The following is a 17902-nucleotide window of genomic DNA, read 5'->3' as shown; positions in this document are numbered from 1 at the left end:
CAGCGTTAACACACCTGGAGAAAAAATACCACAGCTTTAATACACCAGGAGAAAATGTTCAACAGAGTCAACACAACGTCAACCAAACACACCAAAAAATAAAGCAGTAGAAAATATGCCAAAGTGTCAACAAATTATGAAAAACTATACAAAAGCGCCAACGCATTAGGAAATAAACAAGGAGAAAATCTATCAAAGCGTCAATATACATACAAATAATATGACACATATAACGCTAGACATCCAAAGCATCTGAACAAACCAATTTATCTCATTGAATAATTAATTGAATTTTGACTTATTGTGTCATATTTTTAAAAGATTAGAAAATGTTCCACATTTATTTATACCAAAAGTATTATTTTACAAAAGTATGGGCCATTAAAAGTACATGACAAGGAACATGTATTAACCAATATGTCAGCATAGATACACAAAACGATAAATGAAATTAAGTAGCATATAGTCTGACCACCGGACCCTGCTTGTTTTTACAATTATCATATGAATATATACATAGATAAATTAGAACCCAGGGCGAGGTTTTTTAAGATTAAAAAATTGATGATTCAACATTTATCACAAAGGTTAAGATTTCTCGATAAAGGCAAATCAGTTAACTTCTGAGCCAACCGACCACCCAGGTCTGTTTAATACGTTAAGTCAAACACACCTTTGAGCTTCTTCATTATTTTAAGATGCCACGCAATCCTTTGTCCCAAACAGGTGTTGAAGACAAATACCTAATGACCCTTGCATCACAAAAGCTTCGCTACTGGTTGCGAACAATACTTGATGAAAGGTATGAATAGGCATGATATCGTTATATAACAATTGTAGTATGCTGTATACCGGGAAATGTTCCCAGCAGTTTGATTTTCGCCTTTTCGTCCTCCGTAATGAATTGGGTTTTTTCATAACAGCGCATATCAGTAAACAGCATAATATACATAGAGCGTAAATATGAAGGGCGAAATTAGCACTGGGCGACAATTGATTTCATGGGCGAACGACAAGGTATACAGTATTCTTGTTCAAATATAAGCCTCACGAAACATTACTGCAGTGAAAGATAGACTATTATAGAGTTAATATTTTCCATATTTGATTATTAAGAGTGTAAACACAATGAACATCTACACATCGGAACTGCTGTCCCGGTTAGATGTAGAAGTTTCTTTCATCTTCTCTTTCTCGTAATACCCAGTCATTTTACGGCGTCTGATAATCACGAAAATAATCCCATTTAAGATTCCTCCAATATTTGAAAATGTAGTAACTAAATGAAAAAGAGTTTGCGGAACGTCTGCTGTTGCTAATTGCCATATACCGTACAGCGCCATCGCCCACCATTGGACGAAAAAAGCAGTCACAAATAACGACATTGTCCGAGCTATTTTGTGGGAGGCTCTGACTGTTGATGCCTGTCTCCCGATCACATCTTTTAGACGCTTGCCTTCCGTGTGTATCCTGTACCAGGTAAGCACGTATAGGACAGTGTTTACTACTAAAACCAGCAATAGAGGAACCGTTGTGAAAAATAAATTCGTTATCTCCCCTTTAACACCATCGAAGTAGCAACTGAAACAGAGCAAAATATATGCAGTATATATTATATGATATCTATACATATGTATACGAGATAAACTATATTTCTAAAATATATCTAGCATATCATTTCAAAGCATTGTGAACAACGACCTTTACACCCTATTGGTACCTACAATGCCCCATTCGGACCTAGTTGACCCGCTATCCCTGCGATCGTGGCACCAACAAAAGGTGTTCCGAACGTCCAGAGTAGAATCTTCCAGTCGTACCGCCCAAAGTATAATTTCTTTCTATAGAAGATCAACACGAACGCATTGATAGCCACTATATTGACCATCAGGTTTTGTGCTGTGATGAATTCTGCCAACATGAAACCATAAAATTCACAAAGTTCGGAAGGATGCACGTGATCTCTTGTTATTAGTATGTGGAGATGGTCCAGAGAATGAGCCACGTTGAACAGTCCGTCGCACACTGCCAGGTACACCAAGAAACGCTCGCTCTTTGACCAACTGAAAAATGTTCTGTAACTCTGGAGACGGAAAGCTTCCTTTATAACCGCTACAGCGCAGATGAAACTGAACACTATACAAGTCAGTGCTGGAATATGAATATATAGAAACTGACCGTTGTCAAGTCCGTACACCTTCAGGTCGTAACCTGACAAAAGAGTTTTCTGTGTCGAACTGACCATTGTGACATTATTGCCGGCCATTGTTGTCATTTATATTTTCCGTCTAGTTCACAGTGAATGTGTCCACTTCCTGTTGCCTACTTTTAGGGAAATTATAGTTAAGTAATATTTTGATAATAAATATTTTCCAAACGATTTAAACGAGGAAAATAAACATCGACACAAAGCACGCTGACTCACGCGTTATCAAATTATGTTTTGTATATGGCTATATTCCAAGTATATTGTAAACCAGGTCAGTTCCACGTTGTTGTTCCTCGTGTATGTAACGGCTGTGTCTATTTTTCAACTACTACGCTATTATCGTTATGATGTTTAAAACAAGCAGATAATAGCGAGAGCATCCTAGGTTTCAGAGGATACGCAATATATGACAGAGGATGTGTTATGTACCGTATAACTACAGTCCGTGTTGTGTTGTGATATGCGGTTTAGAATCAGACATAGTGTTTTTATCTGTAAATAATGTGATATCGTGTAAACAGTCCTAGATTACACCTGGAAGTCTTCCGTGTTCGTGACATCCCTGCTAAACACAAACAAAACAAAAAAACTGTAAAACGTTATCTGTTTCGACAGGCAATAACGATAATGTTAACTTTTCTTGTTTTCTCGTGATACGAAAACTTTAATTATAATAATACATAAATTAAAAGCGTTTAACCTTGGAGTAAACCAGATAGAGACGACCTTATGGCTTCCCTTTAAACACAGTTCACAGTTCACTAGTGTGACAGAACATTCACTATTTACATTAGTAATTTCATGACACAGAAATATCGGAGTAGGGAATACCTTGGCCTAGATAAGTTGTGAACTACGCTTTCACTTATAGATGTAACAATAAGACAGCACAAACATTTTTTTCTGGGAAATCACTTGCATTTACTAAGTAGAATAGACAATTTAGGTCACGTTGACAAATAATGGCGTGTACAAATCCTGCACTTCCTAAAGTAACAGCCCATTAGTTTGGTGAAGCTCTCTATAACAAGGAAGTTATTGCCCGGTGACAGATTGCTTTTACAGTTATATAACAGTAGCTGCACATAAAAGAGCTTCAAATTCCTTACATGGTCCTTCTCTATATCTCACATAAAAAAACGCATATTTTTTTGTTTCCGTTATGCAATTTACCTGTTATTGAATGTACCTCTATACATTAGCGGTTTAAGTTAAAAACATGTAAAGAACTCAATTTGTCAAGTTTCGTGTGTATTTGTATTCAGTTTTTTCATTTCCCCGTCTCTTTTTTCTGACGGAATCAGGAAATGAACATCATATTTGATTCTGCCATTTAAGTCTGTTCTTTTGTTGACTGCCCATTGAATAAATGTAACTTTATGGTAGATCTTTGTAAGTCAGTATATAACGATGTCACTGGGTGTGTAGGTTAGTTTGTGAGATGTGTGTGTGATAAGTATAGTATAGATGTCACAGTGTGAGTAGGTTAGTCTGTGAGATGTGTGTGTGATAAGTATAGTATAGATGTCACAGTGTGAGTAGGTTAGTTTGTGAGATGTGTGTGTGATAAGTATAGTATAGATGTCACAGTGTGAGTAGGTTAGTTTGTGAGATGTGTGTGTGATAAGTATAGTATAGATGTCACAGTGTGAGTAGGTTAGTTTGTGAGATGTGTGTGTGATAAGTATAGTATAGATGTCACAGTGTGAGTAGGTTAGTTTGTGAGATGTGTGTGTGATAAGTATAGTATAGATGTCACAGTGTGAGTAGGTTAGTTTGTGAGATGTGTGTGTGATAAGTATAGTATAGATGTCACAGTGTGAGTAGGTTAGTTTGTGAGATGTGTGTGTGATAAGTATAGTATAGATGTCACAGTGTGAGTAGGTTAGTTTGTGAGATGTGTGTGTGATAAGTATAGTATAGATGTCACAGTGTGAGTAGGTTAGTTTGTGAGATGTGTGTGTGATAAGTATAGTATAGATGTCACAGTGTGAGTAGGTTAGTTTGTGAGATGTGTGTGTGATAAGTATAGTATAGATGTCACAGTGTGAGTAGGTTAGTTTGTGAGATGTGTGTGTGATAAGTATAGTATAGATGTCACAGTGTGAGTAGGTTAGTTTGTGAGATGTGTGTGTGATAAGTATAGTATAGATGTCACAGTGTGAGTAGGTTAGTTTGTGAGATGTGTGTGTGATAAGTATAGTATAGATGTCACAGTGTGAGTAGGTTAGTTTGTGAGATGTGTGTGTGATAAGTATAGTATAGATGTCACAGTGTGAGTAGGTTAGTTTGTGAGATGTGTGTGTGATAAGTATAGTATAGATGTCACAGTGTGAGTAGGTTAGTTTGTGAGATGTGTGTGTGATAAGTATAGTATAGATGTCACAGTGTGAGTAGGTTAGTTTGTGAGATGTGTGTGTGATAAGTATAGTATAGATGTCACAGTGTGAGTAGGTTAGTTTGTGAGATGTGTGTGTGATAAGTATAGTATAGATGTCACAGTGTGAGTAGGTTAGTTTGTGAGATGTGTGTGTGATAAGTATAGTATAGATGTCACAGTGTGAGTAGGTTAGTTTGTGAGATGTGTGTGTGATAAGTATAGTATAGATGTCACAGTGTGAGTAGGTTAGTTTGTGAGATGTGTGTGTGATAAGTATAGTATAGATGTCACAGTGTGAGTAGGTTAGTTTGTGAGATGTGTGTGTGATAAGTATAGTATAGATGTCACAGTGTGAGTAGGTTAGTTTGTGAGATGTGTGTGTGATAAGTATAGTATAGATGTCACAGTGTGAGTAGGTTAGTTTGTGAGATGTGTGTGTGATAAGTATAGTATAGATGTCACAGTGTGAGTAGGTTAGTTTGTGAGATGTGTGTGTGATAAGTATAGTATAGATGTCACAGTGTGAGTAGGTTAGTTTGTGAGATGTGTGTGTGATAAGTATAGTATAGATGTCACAGTGTGTGTAGGTTAGTTTGTGAGATATGTGTGTGATAATTATAGTATAGATGTCACAGTGCGAGTAGGTTAATTTGTGAGATGCGTGTGTGATAAGTATAGTATAGATGTCACAGTGTGAGGAGATTAGTTTGTGAGATGTGTGTGTGATAAGTATAATAAAGATGTCACAGTGTGAGTAGGTTAGTTTGTGAGATGTGTGTGTGATAAGTATAGTATAGATGTCACAGTGTGAGTAGGTAAGTTTGTAAGAAGTGTTTGTGATAAGTATAGTATAGATGTCACAGTGTGTGTAGGTTAGTTTGTGAGATGTGTGTGTGATAAGTATAATATAGATGTCACAGTGTGTGTGATAAGTATAGTATAGATGTCACAGTGTGAGTAGGTTAGTTTGTGAGATGTGTGTGTGATAAGTATAATATAGATGTCACTGTGTGTGTAGGTTAGTGTTTATAAATATGGTGTGTGTGTGATAAGTATAGTATAGATGTCACATTGTGTGTAGGTTAGTGTTTATTAATATGGTGTGTGTGTGATAAGTATAGTATAGATGTCACAGTGTGTGTTGGTAAGTGTTTATAAATATGGTGTGTGTGTGATAAGTGTATTATAGATGTCACAGTGTGTGTTGGTAAGTGTTTATAACTATGGTGTGTGTGTGGTAAGTGTATTATAGATGTCACAGTGTGTGTAGGTTAGTGTTTATAAATATGGGGTGTGTGTCATAAGTATAGTATAGATGTCACAGTGTGTGTTGGTAAGTGTTTATAAATATGGTGTGTGTGTGATAAGTATAGTATAGATGTCACAGTGTGTGTTGGTAAGTGTTTATAACTATGGTGTGTGTGTGGTAAGTGTATTAGAGATGTCACAGTGTGTGTAGGTTAGTGTTTATAAATATGGTGTGTTTGTGATAAGTGTATTATAGATGTCAGTGTGTGTGTAGGGTAGTGTTTATAGATATTGTGTGTGTGTGATAAGTGTATTATAGATGTCACAGTGTGTGTTGGTGAGTGTTTATAAATATGGTGTGTGTGTGATAAGTAAAGTATAGATGTCACAGTGTGTGTTGGTAAGTGTTTATAAATATGGTGTTTGTGTGATAAGTATAGTATAGATGTCACATTGTGTGCTGGTAAGTGTTTATAAATATGGTGTGTGTGTGATAAGTGCATTATAGATGTCACAGTGTGTGTTGGTAAGTGTTTATAAATATCGTGTGTGTGTGATAAGTATAGAATAGATGTCACTGTGTGTGTTGGTAAGTGCTTATAAATATGGTGTGTGTGTGATAAGTGTATTATAGATGTCCCAGTGTGTGTTGGTGAGTGTTTATAAATATGGTGTTTGTGTGATAAGTATAGTATAGATGTCACATTGTGTGCTGGTAAGTGTTTATAAATATGGTGTGTGTGTGATAAGTGTATTATATATGTCACAGTGTGTGTATGTTAGTGTTTATAAATATGGTGTGTGTGTGTTATAAGTATAGTATAGATGTCACAGTGTGTGTAGGTTAGTGTATATAAATGTGAGGTTTGTGTGTGATTAGTATAGTATAGATGTCACAGTGTGTGTTGGTTAGTGCATATATAAATGTGATGTGAATTGTGTATTTTAGATGTCACAGTGTGTGCAGGTTAGTGTATATAAATATGATGTGTGTGTGTGATTAGTGTATTATAGATGTCACAGTGTGTGTAGGTTAGTGTATATAAATTTGAGGTTTGTGTGATTGTCGGTTAGTGTATATAAATGTAAGGTTTGTGTGATTGGTGTATAATATCTGTCACTGTGTGTGTAGATTAGTGCATATAAATGTGGGGTGTATGTGTGATAAGTGTATTATAGATGTCACTGTGTGTGTAGATTAGTGCATATAAATGTGGGGTGTATGTGTGATGAGTGTATTATAGATGTCACAGTGTGTAGATTAGTTAATATAAATGTGGTTTGTGTGTGATTTGTGTATTACAGAAGTCACAGTGTGTGTAGGTTAGTGTATATTAATGCGATGTGTGTGTGATTGATATATTATAGATGTCACTGTGTGTGTAGATTAGTGCATATAAATGTGGGGTGGATGTGTGATAAGTGTATTATAGATGTCACTGTGTGTGCAGATTAGTGCATATAAATGTGGGGTGTGTGTGATGAGTGTATTATAGATGTCACAGTGTGTAGATTAGTTAATATAAATGTGGTGTGTGTGTGTTTAGTGTATTATAGATGTCACTGTGTGTGTAGATTAGTGCATATAAATGTGGGGTGTATGTGTGATGAGTGTATTATAGATGTCACAGTGTGTGTAGGTTAGTGTATATAAATTTGAGGTTTGTGTGATTGTCGGTTAGTGTATATAAATGTAAGGTTTGTGTGATTGGTGTATAATATCTGTCACTGTGTGTGTAGATTAGTGCATATAAATGTGGGGTGTATGTGTGATAAGTGTATTATAGATGTCACAGTGTGTAGATTAGTTAATATAAATGTGGGGTGTGTGTGTTTAGTGTATTATAGATGTCACTGTGTGTGTTGATTAGTGCATATAAATGTGGGGTGTATGTGTGATTAATGTATTATAGATGTCACAGTGTGTAGATTAGTTTATATAAATGTGGGGGGTGTGTGATTAGTGTATTATAGATGTCACTGTGTGTGTAGATTAGTGCATATAAATGTGGGGTGTATGTGTTATTAATGTATTATAGATGTCACAGTGTGTAGATTAGTTTCTGTAAATGTGGGGTGTGTGTGATTAGTGTATTATAGATGTCACTGTGTGCGTAGGTTAGTGTATATAAATGTGGTGTGTGTGTGATTTGTGTATTATAGATGTCACTGTGTGTGTAGATTAGTTTATATAAATGTGGGGTGTGTGTGATTAGTGTATTATAGATGTTACAGTGAACAGATTAGTTTATATAAATGTGGGGTGTGTGTGATAAGTGTATTATAGATGACACTGTGTGTGTAGATTAGTGCATATAAATGTGGGATGTGTGTGATTAGTGTATTATAGATGACACTGTGTGTGTAGATTAGTTTATATAAATGTGCTGTATGTGTGATAAGTGTATTATAGATGTCACTGTGTGTGTAGATTAGTTTATATAAATGTGCTGTATGTGTGATAAGTGTATTATAGATGTCACTGTGTGTGTAGATTAGTTTATATAAATGTGCTGTATGTGTGATAAGTGTATTATAGATGTCACTGTGTGTGTAGATTAGTTTATATAAATGTGCTGTATGTGTGATAAGTGTATTATAGATGTCACTGTGTGTGTAGATTAGTTTATATAAATGTGCTGTATGTGTGATAAGTGTATTATAGATGTCACTGTGTGTGTAGATTAGTTTATATAAATGTGGGGGGGGTGATTAGTGTATTAAAGATGTCACTGTGTGTGTAGGTTAGTGTATATAATTGTGGGGTGTGGGTGATTAGTGGATTATAGATGTCACAGTGTGTATAGGTTAGGGTATATAAATATGGTGTGTGTGTATTAAGTGTATTATAGTTGTCGCAGTGTGTGTAGGTTAGTGTATATAATTGTGGTGTGTATGTGTAATTTGTGTATTATAGATGTCACAGTGTGTAGATTAGTTTACATAAATCTGGTGTGTGTGTTATTAGTGTATTATAGATGTCACTGTGTGTATAGGTTAGTGTATATAAATGCAGTGTGGGCAATTAGTGTATTATAGATGTCACAGTGTGTAGATTAGTTTACATCAATCTGGTGTGCGTGTGATTAGTGTATTATAGATGTCACAGTGTGTAGATTAGTTGTGTGTGATAAGTGTATTATATATGTCACAGTGTGTGTAGGTTAGCGTATATACATGTGGGGGGTGTGGTTGGTGTATTATATGTCATAGTGTGTGTAGGTTAGTGTATATAAATGCAGTGTGGGCCATTAGTGTATTATAGATGTCACAGTATGTAGATTAGTTTACATCAATCTGGTGTGCGTGTGATTAGTCTATTATAGATGTCACTGTGTGGGTTATTTAGTGTATATAAATGTGAGTTGTGTGTGATTAGTGTATCATAGATGTCACAGTGTGTGTCGGTTAGTGTATATAATTGTGGGGTGTGGGTGATTAGTGGATTATAGATGTCAATATGTGTGTAGGTTAGTGTATATTGATTAGTGTATCATAAATGTCACAGGGTGTGTAGTTTAGTGTATATACATGTGGTGGGTGTGATTGGTGTATTATATATGTCATAGTGTGTGTTGGTTAGTGCATATATAAATGTGGTGTGTGTGTGATTTGTGGATTATAGATGTCACAGTGTGTATAGGTTAGTGTATATAAATGCAGTGTGGGCAATTAGTGTAGTATAGATGTCACAGTGTGTGGAGGTTAGTTTGTGAGATGTGTGAGTGATAAATATAGTATAGATGTCAGAGTGTGAGGAGGTTAGTTTGTGAGATGTGTGTGTGATAGGTATAGTATATATGTCACAGTGTGAGTAGGTTCGTTTGTGAGATGTGTGTGTGATAGGTATAGTATATATGTCACAGTGTGAGTAGGTTCGTTTGTGAGATGTGTGTGTGATAGGTATAGTATATATGTCACAGTGTGAGTAGGTTAGTTTGTGAGATGTGTGAGTGATAAATATAGTATAGATGTCAGAGTGTGAGTAGGTTAGTTTTTGAGATGTGTGTGTGATAAGTATAATATAGATGTCACAGTGTGTGTTGGTAAGTGTTTATAAATATGGTGTGTGTGTAATAAGTGTATTATAGATGTCACTGTGTGGGTTATTTAGTGTATATAAATGTGAGGTTTGTGTGTGATTAGTAAATTATAGATGTCACAGTGTGTTGGTGTGTATGTGTAATTTGTGTATTTTAGATGTCACAGTGTGTAGATTAGTTTACACAAATGTGGTGTGTGTGTGATTTGGGTATTATAGATGTCACAGTGTGCAGATTAGTTTACATCAATCTGGTGTGCGTGTGATTAGTCTATTATAGATGTCACTGTGTGTGTTATTTAGTGTATATAAATGTGAGGTGTGTGTGATTAGGGGTGTGATTGGTGTATTATTTATGTCATAGTGTGTGTAGGTTAGTGTATATAATTGTGGGGTGTGGGTGATTAGTGGATTATAGATGTCAATATGTGTGTAGGTTAGTGTATATTAATGCGATGTGTGTGAGATTGATATATTATAGATGTCACTGTGTGTATAGGTTAGTGTATATAAATGCAGTGTGGGCAATTAGTGTAGTATAGATGTCACAGTGTGTGTAGGTTAGCGTATATACATGTGGGGGGTGTGGTTGGTGTATTATATGTCATAGTGTGTGTTGTTTAGTGAATATAAATGTGGGGGTATGTGATTAGTGTATCATAAATGTCATGTAGGTTAGTGTATATAAATGCAGTGTGGGCAATTAGTGTAGTATAGATGTCACAGTGTGTAGATTAGTTTATATAAATGTGGGGGGGGGGATTAGTGTATTAAAGATGTCACTGTGTGTGTAGGTTAGTGTATATTGATTAGTGTATCATAAATGTCACAGGTTAGTGTATATAAATATGGCGTGTGTGTGTAATTAGTGTATTATAGATGTAACAGTGTTTAGGTTAGTGTATATAAATGTGAGTTGTGTGTGATTAGTGTATCATAAATGTCACAGGTTAGTGTATATAAATATGGTGTGTGTGTATTAAGTGTATTATAGTTGTCGCAGTGTGTGTAGGTTAGTGTATATAAAAGTGTATATAAATGTGGTGTGTGTGTGTGAGATAAGTATATTATAGATGTCACTGTGTGTGTTATTTAGTGTATATAAATGCGGTGTGTGTGTGATTAGTGTATCATAAATGTCACAGTGTGTGTAGGTTAGTGTATATAAATGCGGTGTGTGTGTGATTAGTGTATCATAAATGTCACAGTGTGTGTAGTTTAGTGTATATACATGTGGGGGGTGTGATTGGTGTATTATATGTCATAGTGTGTGTTGGTTAGTGAATATAAATGTGGGGGTATGTGATTAGTGTATTATAGATGTCATAGTGTGTGTAGGTTAGTGTATATAAATGTGGTGTGTGTGTGTGTGTGATAAGTATATTATAGATGTCACTGTGTGGGTTATTTAGTGTATATAAATGTGAGGTGTGTGTGATTAGTGTATCATAGATGTCACAGTGTGAGTCGGTTAGTGTATATAAATTTGAGATTTGTGTATGATTAGTGGATTACAGATGTCAATATGTGTGTAGGTTAGTGTATATAAATGCGGTGTGTGTGTGATTAGTGGAGTATAGATATCACAGTGTGTGTAATTTAGTGTATATAAATATGAGGGTCGTGTGTGATAAGAGTGTTATGTTAGTCCTAGTTTTTGTAGGTTACTATGTGAAGTATGGTTGTGTGTGTGATAATAGCATGATAGACAAGGAAACATTTCACAGGCATTATTATAATAAACGACATGAAATTATATTGATTTCCAATACTGTTATCCTCTTTGATCTGAAGTGACATTGTCACTATAGCAACAGACTTATTCGGCTGACTTACTCCGAGAAAAATGTAATTAAAGATAATCAAAGCCGGAAGCTATTTTAACGTCTTTCAAAATTGGGTGTGTTGATTGAAGCCTAAACAGGAAATATCTCAATCTTATTTGTGTGTTTTAAGTGGGTGGTTATTCAAGTTTTTAGAAATTTTCCAGTTGTATGTATCTGGTGTACAGAACTCCTAGTTAGTCTCTAGTCCTTTGGTATTGGAATATTTATTTTACATACATTTATCAGAGTATGGGTATAACCAGTTAATAGCTGGTTAATACATAGTTCAGTTGGAGCACTGACTTATACAGTTATAACAGGATTGTAAACCTAGATTACAAACAAGCATGTTCACGCGGACGAGTTTAAAATAAAATGATTAAAGGTAAACAGTTAATCGCACAACCCTCTTAATCAACATGGTTCTGTCTAAAACCCACGTGACAGGTTTTATAAAAGTTCATTTATCCTCACCAGCTAACAAGCACATAACGGACTGCTAACACTTATCCATAATATCATTAAACAATATGTCGTTACAGCTAAATTACAAATCTCAGTAACGTTTTACTCTTAGATGTCACTATATCGATATAATATCAACCATTATTTTGAAAATAGTCTTTATAGAAGATAACATCAAATTCTTAAATGAGTTTTTATCTTTCTTAAAAAACATACATGTATGTATAAGTGTTGATAGCCGAATGCATATTAAAGGCGATTTCAAATAACAGATGAATGAGAGGGAGCGGCAAGCAGCCACAGACTCTAACAGATAAATCCAAGTCCACTACCTCAGCCCGTTAACAGTTGTACTCCTACCCCTGTACAATTTTCCAGCATACTTCGCTTCTTGGAAAATTATGCTTCAAATTTAACTGATTTTCTTCAAAATGGTTTCGAACAAGGGTTTTCTTTATGTTATACAGGTCCTCGGTCTTTCAGATCGTGCGAGAATCTATTATCTGCTAAACTTTTGTCAGAAGATGAAACAAGAATTTCAGCTTGACAGGATAGCTGGCCTTTTCTACCCCACCATTTGAAACGTTGCAAATTTCATCCCTTGGCTTAGTCCCAAACAAAGATACTGGTGAATTTTGGGTTATTCACCACTTGTCATATCAATTAGGATCATCAATCAATGACGGTATTTCGGACACAGATAAGGGGGTCCATTACGAAACTTTAGACAACGCTATAGCAATTATAAATACTTTGGGCCCGGGACATTATTGGCAAAGACAGATATTGAGTCAGCCTTTCGTATTATACCAGTACACCCTAAGGACTATGACTTGCTTGGTATGAAATTAAATAATCAGTACTATTACGACAAGTGCTTACCAATGGGGTGTGCAGTTTCGTGTCAATTTTTTAAAAATTCAGCTCAGCATTACATTGGATAATGAAGCAACGATTCCATGTTGCTGGTCTAGTCCTTGTATTGGATGACTTTTTATTTTTGGGTCCACCTACCTAACAGATTTGAATCATTTCTTGTAATTGTGTGCCAGTGCAACAATTCCAATCAAAGATTCTAAGACAGTTCTTCCCACTACTTGCATCACTTGTTTAGGCATAGAATTAGACACGGTGGCCATGTCGGCCAGATTGCCAACAGATAAAGTGGACAAAATCAGACAAACTCTAGCAGCTTTTCTTCAGCGAAAAAAGGCTACCTTGCGGGAAATTCAGTCCTGAATTGGCCTGTTAAATTTTGCGTGCAGGGTTGTCATCCCAGGCAGACCTTTCCTACGCAGATTTATAGCATTAACGTATGGTTGACAAAGGAGTCTAAAAGCGATCTTGCAGTGTGGCAAGTTTTTGTCCAGCATTTCAGTGGTACTACTATGCTTTTGCCAACCGCATGGCAGTCCTCTGATACTTTATGCATGTATAATGATGCAAGCAACTTAGGTTTTGGGGCTGTATTCAGTACCCATTGGTTCTATGGGGCGTGGCATGAAGTCAATAAAATCCATCATATCAACATCAAGGAGCTGTTTCCCATAACAGTTGCTTTGGAAATATGGGGAAACCATCTAAAAAAAACTCCTCAGTACTATTCTATTCTGACAATTTATCAATAGTCCATATTATTAATAAGCAGTCGTCTACCGATAGTACAATGATGAAGTTAGTGCGTAGGTTAGTGATTGCAGCACTTACTTTTAATATTCAATTTAAGGCCCGTCATATATCTGGTCGATTGAATATTGCAGCTGATTTCCTGTCTCGTTTACAGGTACAAGCTTTTCGACAACATGCTCCACACATGGACCAGTCTCCATTTCAAGTACCTCCGGCGTTGTTACAAATTTGACTCAGGAGGTATTCAATTTACTGGATAATGCCCTCACAGCCGGCTCCACGCAGTTGTACCGCAGAGCTTTTAATTTACTGTCTAGCTTTATAACAGATGTTTTGCAAGTGCAATGCCATTAACCCATTAGGTTGATCAGCTTTCCTTATTCATAGCATACTTGGTTCAATCTAATTTTGCCACTTCCACTATAGTCTCATATGTGTCTGCCATCAGTTACGTGCATAAGTTATGAAGCTATTATGATCATTGCCAAACCTTTGCCATTAAAAAAATGTTAACTGGGCTACAAAAAAGGGGCAAAACCCCTGATACCAGGCTACCCATTACGAGGCACAATCTTCATAAATTAATATCGGTCCTATCCCAAATTGACCTGTCACAGTATTTTGCAATTTTCTAACCTCAAATTCTTTAAAATCCGTCGGAGCAACTTCCTACGAGGCTGGCAATATCTTTCAGGCCTTATAAAGGTCATTATAATTCCGATCCTATGACTCTATCGTTGCATCTCCAAACAGACAAAAATTACTGTCCAGTGCACTCTTTACATCATTATCTACAACTCCGCGGTGCCACACCTGACAACATCTACATTTTCAGCTCGGTCAAACCAGTGTCATATTCATATTGTGTCAAAATACTTAAGCGCGCCTTGATAGCAACAGGTTATAACCCAGACTCACAGTAGCTCCAATTTGAGCCAACCTGTTTGCCGTGGGTTGCATTTCGTATTCCTGGGGGAAGAAGATCCTGGTAGTTGAGCAGAGTCGGAATCACTGTCAAACTCTTGATAGGAAGGAGACATGATCCGATATTCTGCAACATACTGCTTTGGTTTCGGACTCTGGGTAGACGAGAGGTGATATGGGCCCTCTATCACCAATCGGCTGGTCACGCCGAGCCCTTGGTTTACATACTCCCAAGAAGGCGGTGGCTTAGGGTCAATCGCGAGAGTATACTCTTTCAAATAGTATTTATATTCTTACGAGTATACTATTCTATGTATCTCCGACACTTGGCGCTGGATATCCGCGTCACACCAGTGTCCCCTTGTTGGGCTCCGTGGCGGGTGGAGGCATAGATCGTGAAACAAACAAATATACACATGGGTAAAGATAAAAACCACCAAAACGACGGACATACCAAAATCAGGAACGATGACCCTAGCTCAAAAACAACACAAAACGCAACACAGAACACCCAATTCCCGCAATTCCTTGTGATGACCTCCACACAGAGTGGTAAAACAACGGCCGCGTTGTCGCCACTTCTGTTGAGGAAGGGCATCCAGGGAATCGCAGGGGATGTGAAATCCGTTAAGCCATTGGGATCGGGCGATCTCCTTATAGAGGTTTATCGCCAACAACAGGCGATGAACCTACTCGGAACAACCAGTTTTGCCGGCATCGGTGTCAGTGTGAAACCACACTCATCACTTAATTGCAGCAAGGGGGTAATCAGGTGCCCAGCCTTGCGCAATGACACCGATGAAGACATACTGGCATATTTCCAGGAGGAGAGCGTCCCGGTCTCTGAGGTGAGGCGGATGGTGATCAGGAGAAACAATGATACAATCAAAACAAACACCTTCATCATCACTTTTTCAACGCCAACACTACCCCAAATACTAACAATCGGATACCAGAGGTACAACGTTTCCGTCTACATCCCAAATCCATTGCGATGCCGAAACTGTCAGAAGTACGGTCATCACGAAAAGCGATGTAGACGAAAATCGATCTGCCAGTATTGTGGCCGTGAGGGTCACACCGAGCAAAATGACTGTGACATCGCCAACCTGCGCTGTGTCAACTGTGAGGGGAAGCACGCTGCCTCTTCTCGCGACTGCCCTACCTGGAGCCAGGAGAGGGAGATATTACGGGTTAAATATACCCGAGGTGTCTCTTTCCCCGAGGCCAGGAGGATAGTCGGGAGTGCAGACATTGCTACACCCTCTTACGCACAAGTGACTCGAGGCAAGGCGCCGGTTGACAGTGTCACGGTCAAGGATGCTTCGGTTCAAGTTTCTGAAGACATACCTGCCTGGGGCTCACAAGTCCCAGACATGGCTGGTCAACAGAACTTGAAAATCCTCACGGGGGACCCATCCCGTTTCACGACTTTTCGAAAACCAACCAAAAACAGCAAACAATCAAAACCAGCATCACCATCAAAACCAGCATCTTCATCAAAACCAGCACCTTCATCAAAACCAGCACCACAATCAAAACCAGCACCACCATCAAAAACACCTTCCTCTTCAGGAGAAAACCCTCCAAAGGTTGGCACATCTAGGGCACATGTGCGTTCGCAGCGATCTCGCTCACTCACATCTGTTCCTCGATCCCAACTGAAACCAGAGACAACATCACCCACCAACAGACCTAGGAAAAAAATTAAAATAGCGAGGGGCAAATCCGAAGGACCGGATCTGAATGTCACCTTTGGCAAAGGATCAGAGGACCCGACAAACCGGTTCAATGTCCTACTAGATTTCGATGATGAGATGGAGACGAATGCCTCCGCGCTTCGTGCTTCAACTCCATCGAAATCCAGCCAAAATAACAAAAGATAAATAACACAATTATCCAATGGAACATCCGCGGATTAAAGGCAAATATAGAAGAATTTCAGAATCTATCAAAAGAATTTAGACCCGCCATTTTTTGTCTTCAAGAAATCATGCTCAAAAACCCAATCACGCTTAGAAATTTCTCACTCTACACTAATATTCCAACTGTAGTTAGCAGAGCAGCAGGTGGCGCAGCGGTAGCTGTCCATAAAAATATTCCTCACAGAATGATCAAGTTAAACACAAATTTACAGGCTGTTGCTGTCTGTGCAACATTACACCGACAAATAACTGTCTGTTCAATTTATCTCCCTCCGAGTATTGTTTTCACTTGTGAGCAACTCAATAATCTCGTCTCCCAGCTCCCAACACCATTCATAATCCTCGGTGATTTTAATGGTCATAATAGCCTGTGGGGCTCTCCCAACACAGACGAGAGAGGAAGACGTATTGAGGAATTTATAGATAAAAACAACTTGTGCCTTTTTAACAACAATACCCCTACTTATTTACACCCTGCTACAGGCTCTCGTACCCACATTGATCTATCATTATGCCATCCATCCATTTTACTTGACTATGACTGGAGGGTAAATGATGATCTTTGTGGGAGTGACCACTTCCCAATTTTTCTTCAGAATATTGGGACTCCTCTTGATGATCCTCTACCTCGATGGAATATGCACAAAGCAGATTGGGCCCAATTCCAACACATGTGCATTGAAAAACTAACCATAGACAATTTTACTAACCTCGACGACCCTATCAAAACTTTTACTGAAACACTCACTTCTATTGCCCAAAAGACAATTCCAAAATCCGCTCCAAAACCTACGAAGTTCCTTTTATCTGAAGAATCTTTTAAAACACGCAGTAATCGGGCAGCTGCTCTAAGACGCTACTTCAATTGCCCAACTGCTTCAAACTACAGTGAATTTAAAATTTGGCGGGCAAAGGCTCGGCGATCAATTAAAATTGACAAAAGAAACAGCTGGAGAGAATATGTATACAAGATATCATCAAACACGTCCTCAAAAAAAGTATGGGATATGATTCGGAAAATAAGTGGGAAAAAGAAAAAAGGCAACATCCTCCCACCTTATTAATAAAAACAAAATGTTCTCGTCTATGACTGAAATTGCTGATGCATTTGCAAAACACATAGCATCAAACCCTTTAAACCACTCCCAAAAATTCCAGTCTTTTAAAAATAAGAGAGAAAAGAAACGGCTCAACTTCAAATCATCAAACAAAGAAAGTTATAATGAACAATTTACCCTACCAGAACTTGTTGAT

At 37.5% G+C, this 17902-nt stretch overlaps 2 protein-coding genes across 2 annotated transcripts; one reads left to right on the top strand and one right to left on the bottom strand.

The window, feature by feature from the left end:
* Nucleotides 1-1136: 1136 nt before the first annotated feature.
* LOC110442212 lies at nucleotides 1137-2268 on the bottom strand. The gene is made up of 2 exons (XM_021485705.1): nucleotides 1725-2268; nucleotides 1137-1581 (listed from the first exon to the last, which is right to left on the bottom strand). Exons 1-2 carry the CDS (start codon nucleotides 2264-2266, stop codon nucleotides 1137-1139), a joined length of 987 nt encoding a protein of 328 aa, XP_021341380.1. The 5' UTR covers nucleotides 2267-2268.
* Nucleotides 2269-15139: 12871 nt separating this feature from the next.
* LOC110442211 lies at nucleotides 15140-16609 on the top strand. Its single transcript, XM_021485704.1, has 2 exons — nucleotides 15140-16106; nucleotides 16299-16609. The coding sequence occupies exons 1-2, from the start codon at nucleotides 15140-15142 to the stop codon at nucleotides 16607-16609; spliced, it is 1278 nt and encodes a 425-aa protein (XP_021341379.1).
* Nucleotides 16610-17902: the final 1293 nt, after the last annotated feature.

This window comes from Mizuhopecten yessoensis, unplaced genomic scaffold (assembly GCF_002113885.1).
Source record: "Mizuhopecten yessoensis strain PY_sf001 unplaced genomic scaffold, ASM211388v2 scaffold716229, whole genome shotgun sequence".
Lineage (NCBI taxonomy): Eukaryota > Metazoa > Mollusca > Bivalvia > Pectinida > Pectinidae > Mizuhopecten > Mizuhopecten yessoensis.
The sequence above is the reverse complement of the archived record's forward strand: the minus strand, read 5'-3'. Positions and strand labels throughout refer to the sequence as shown.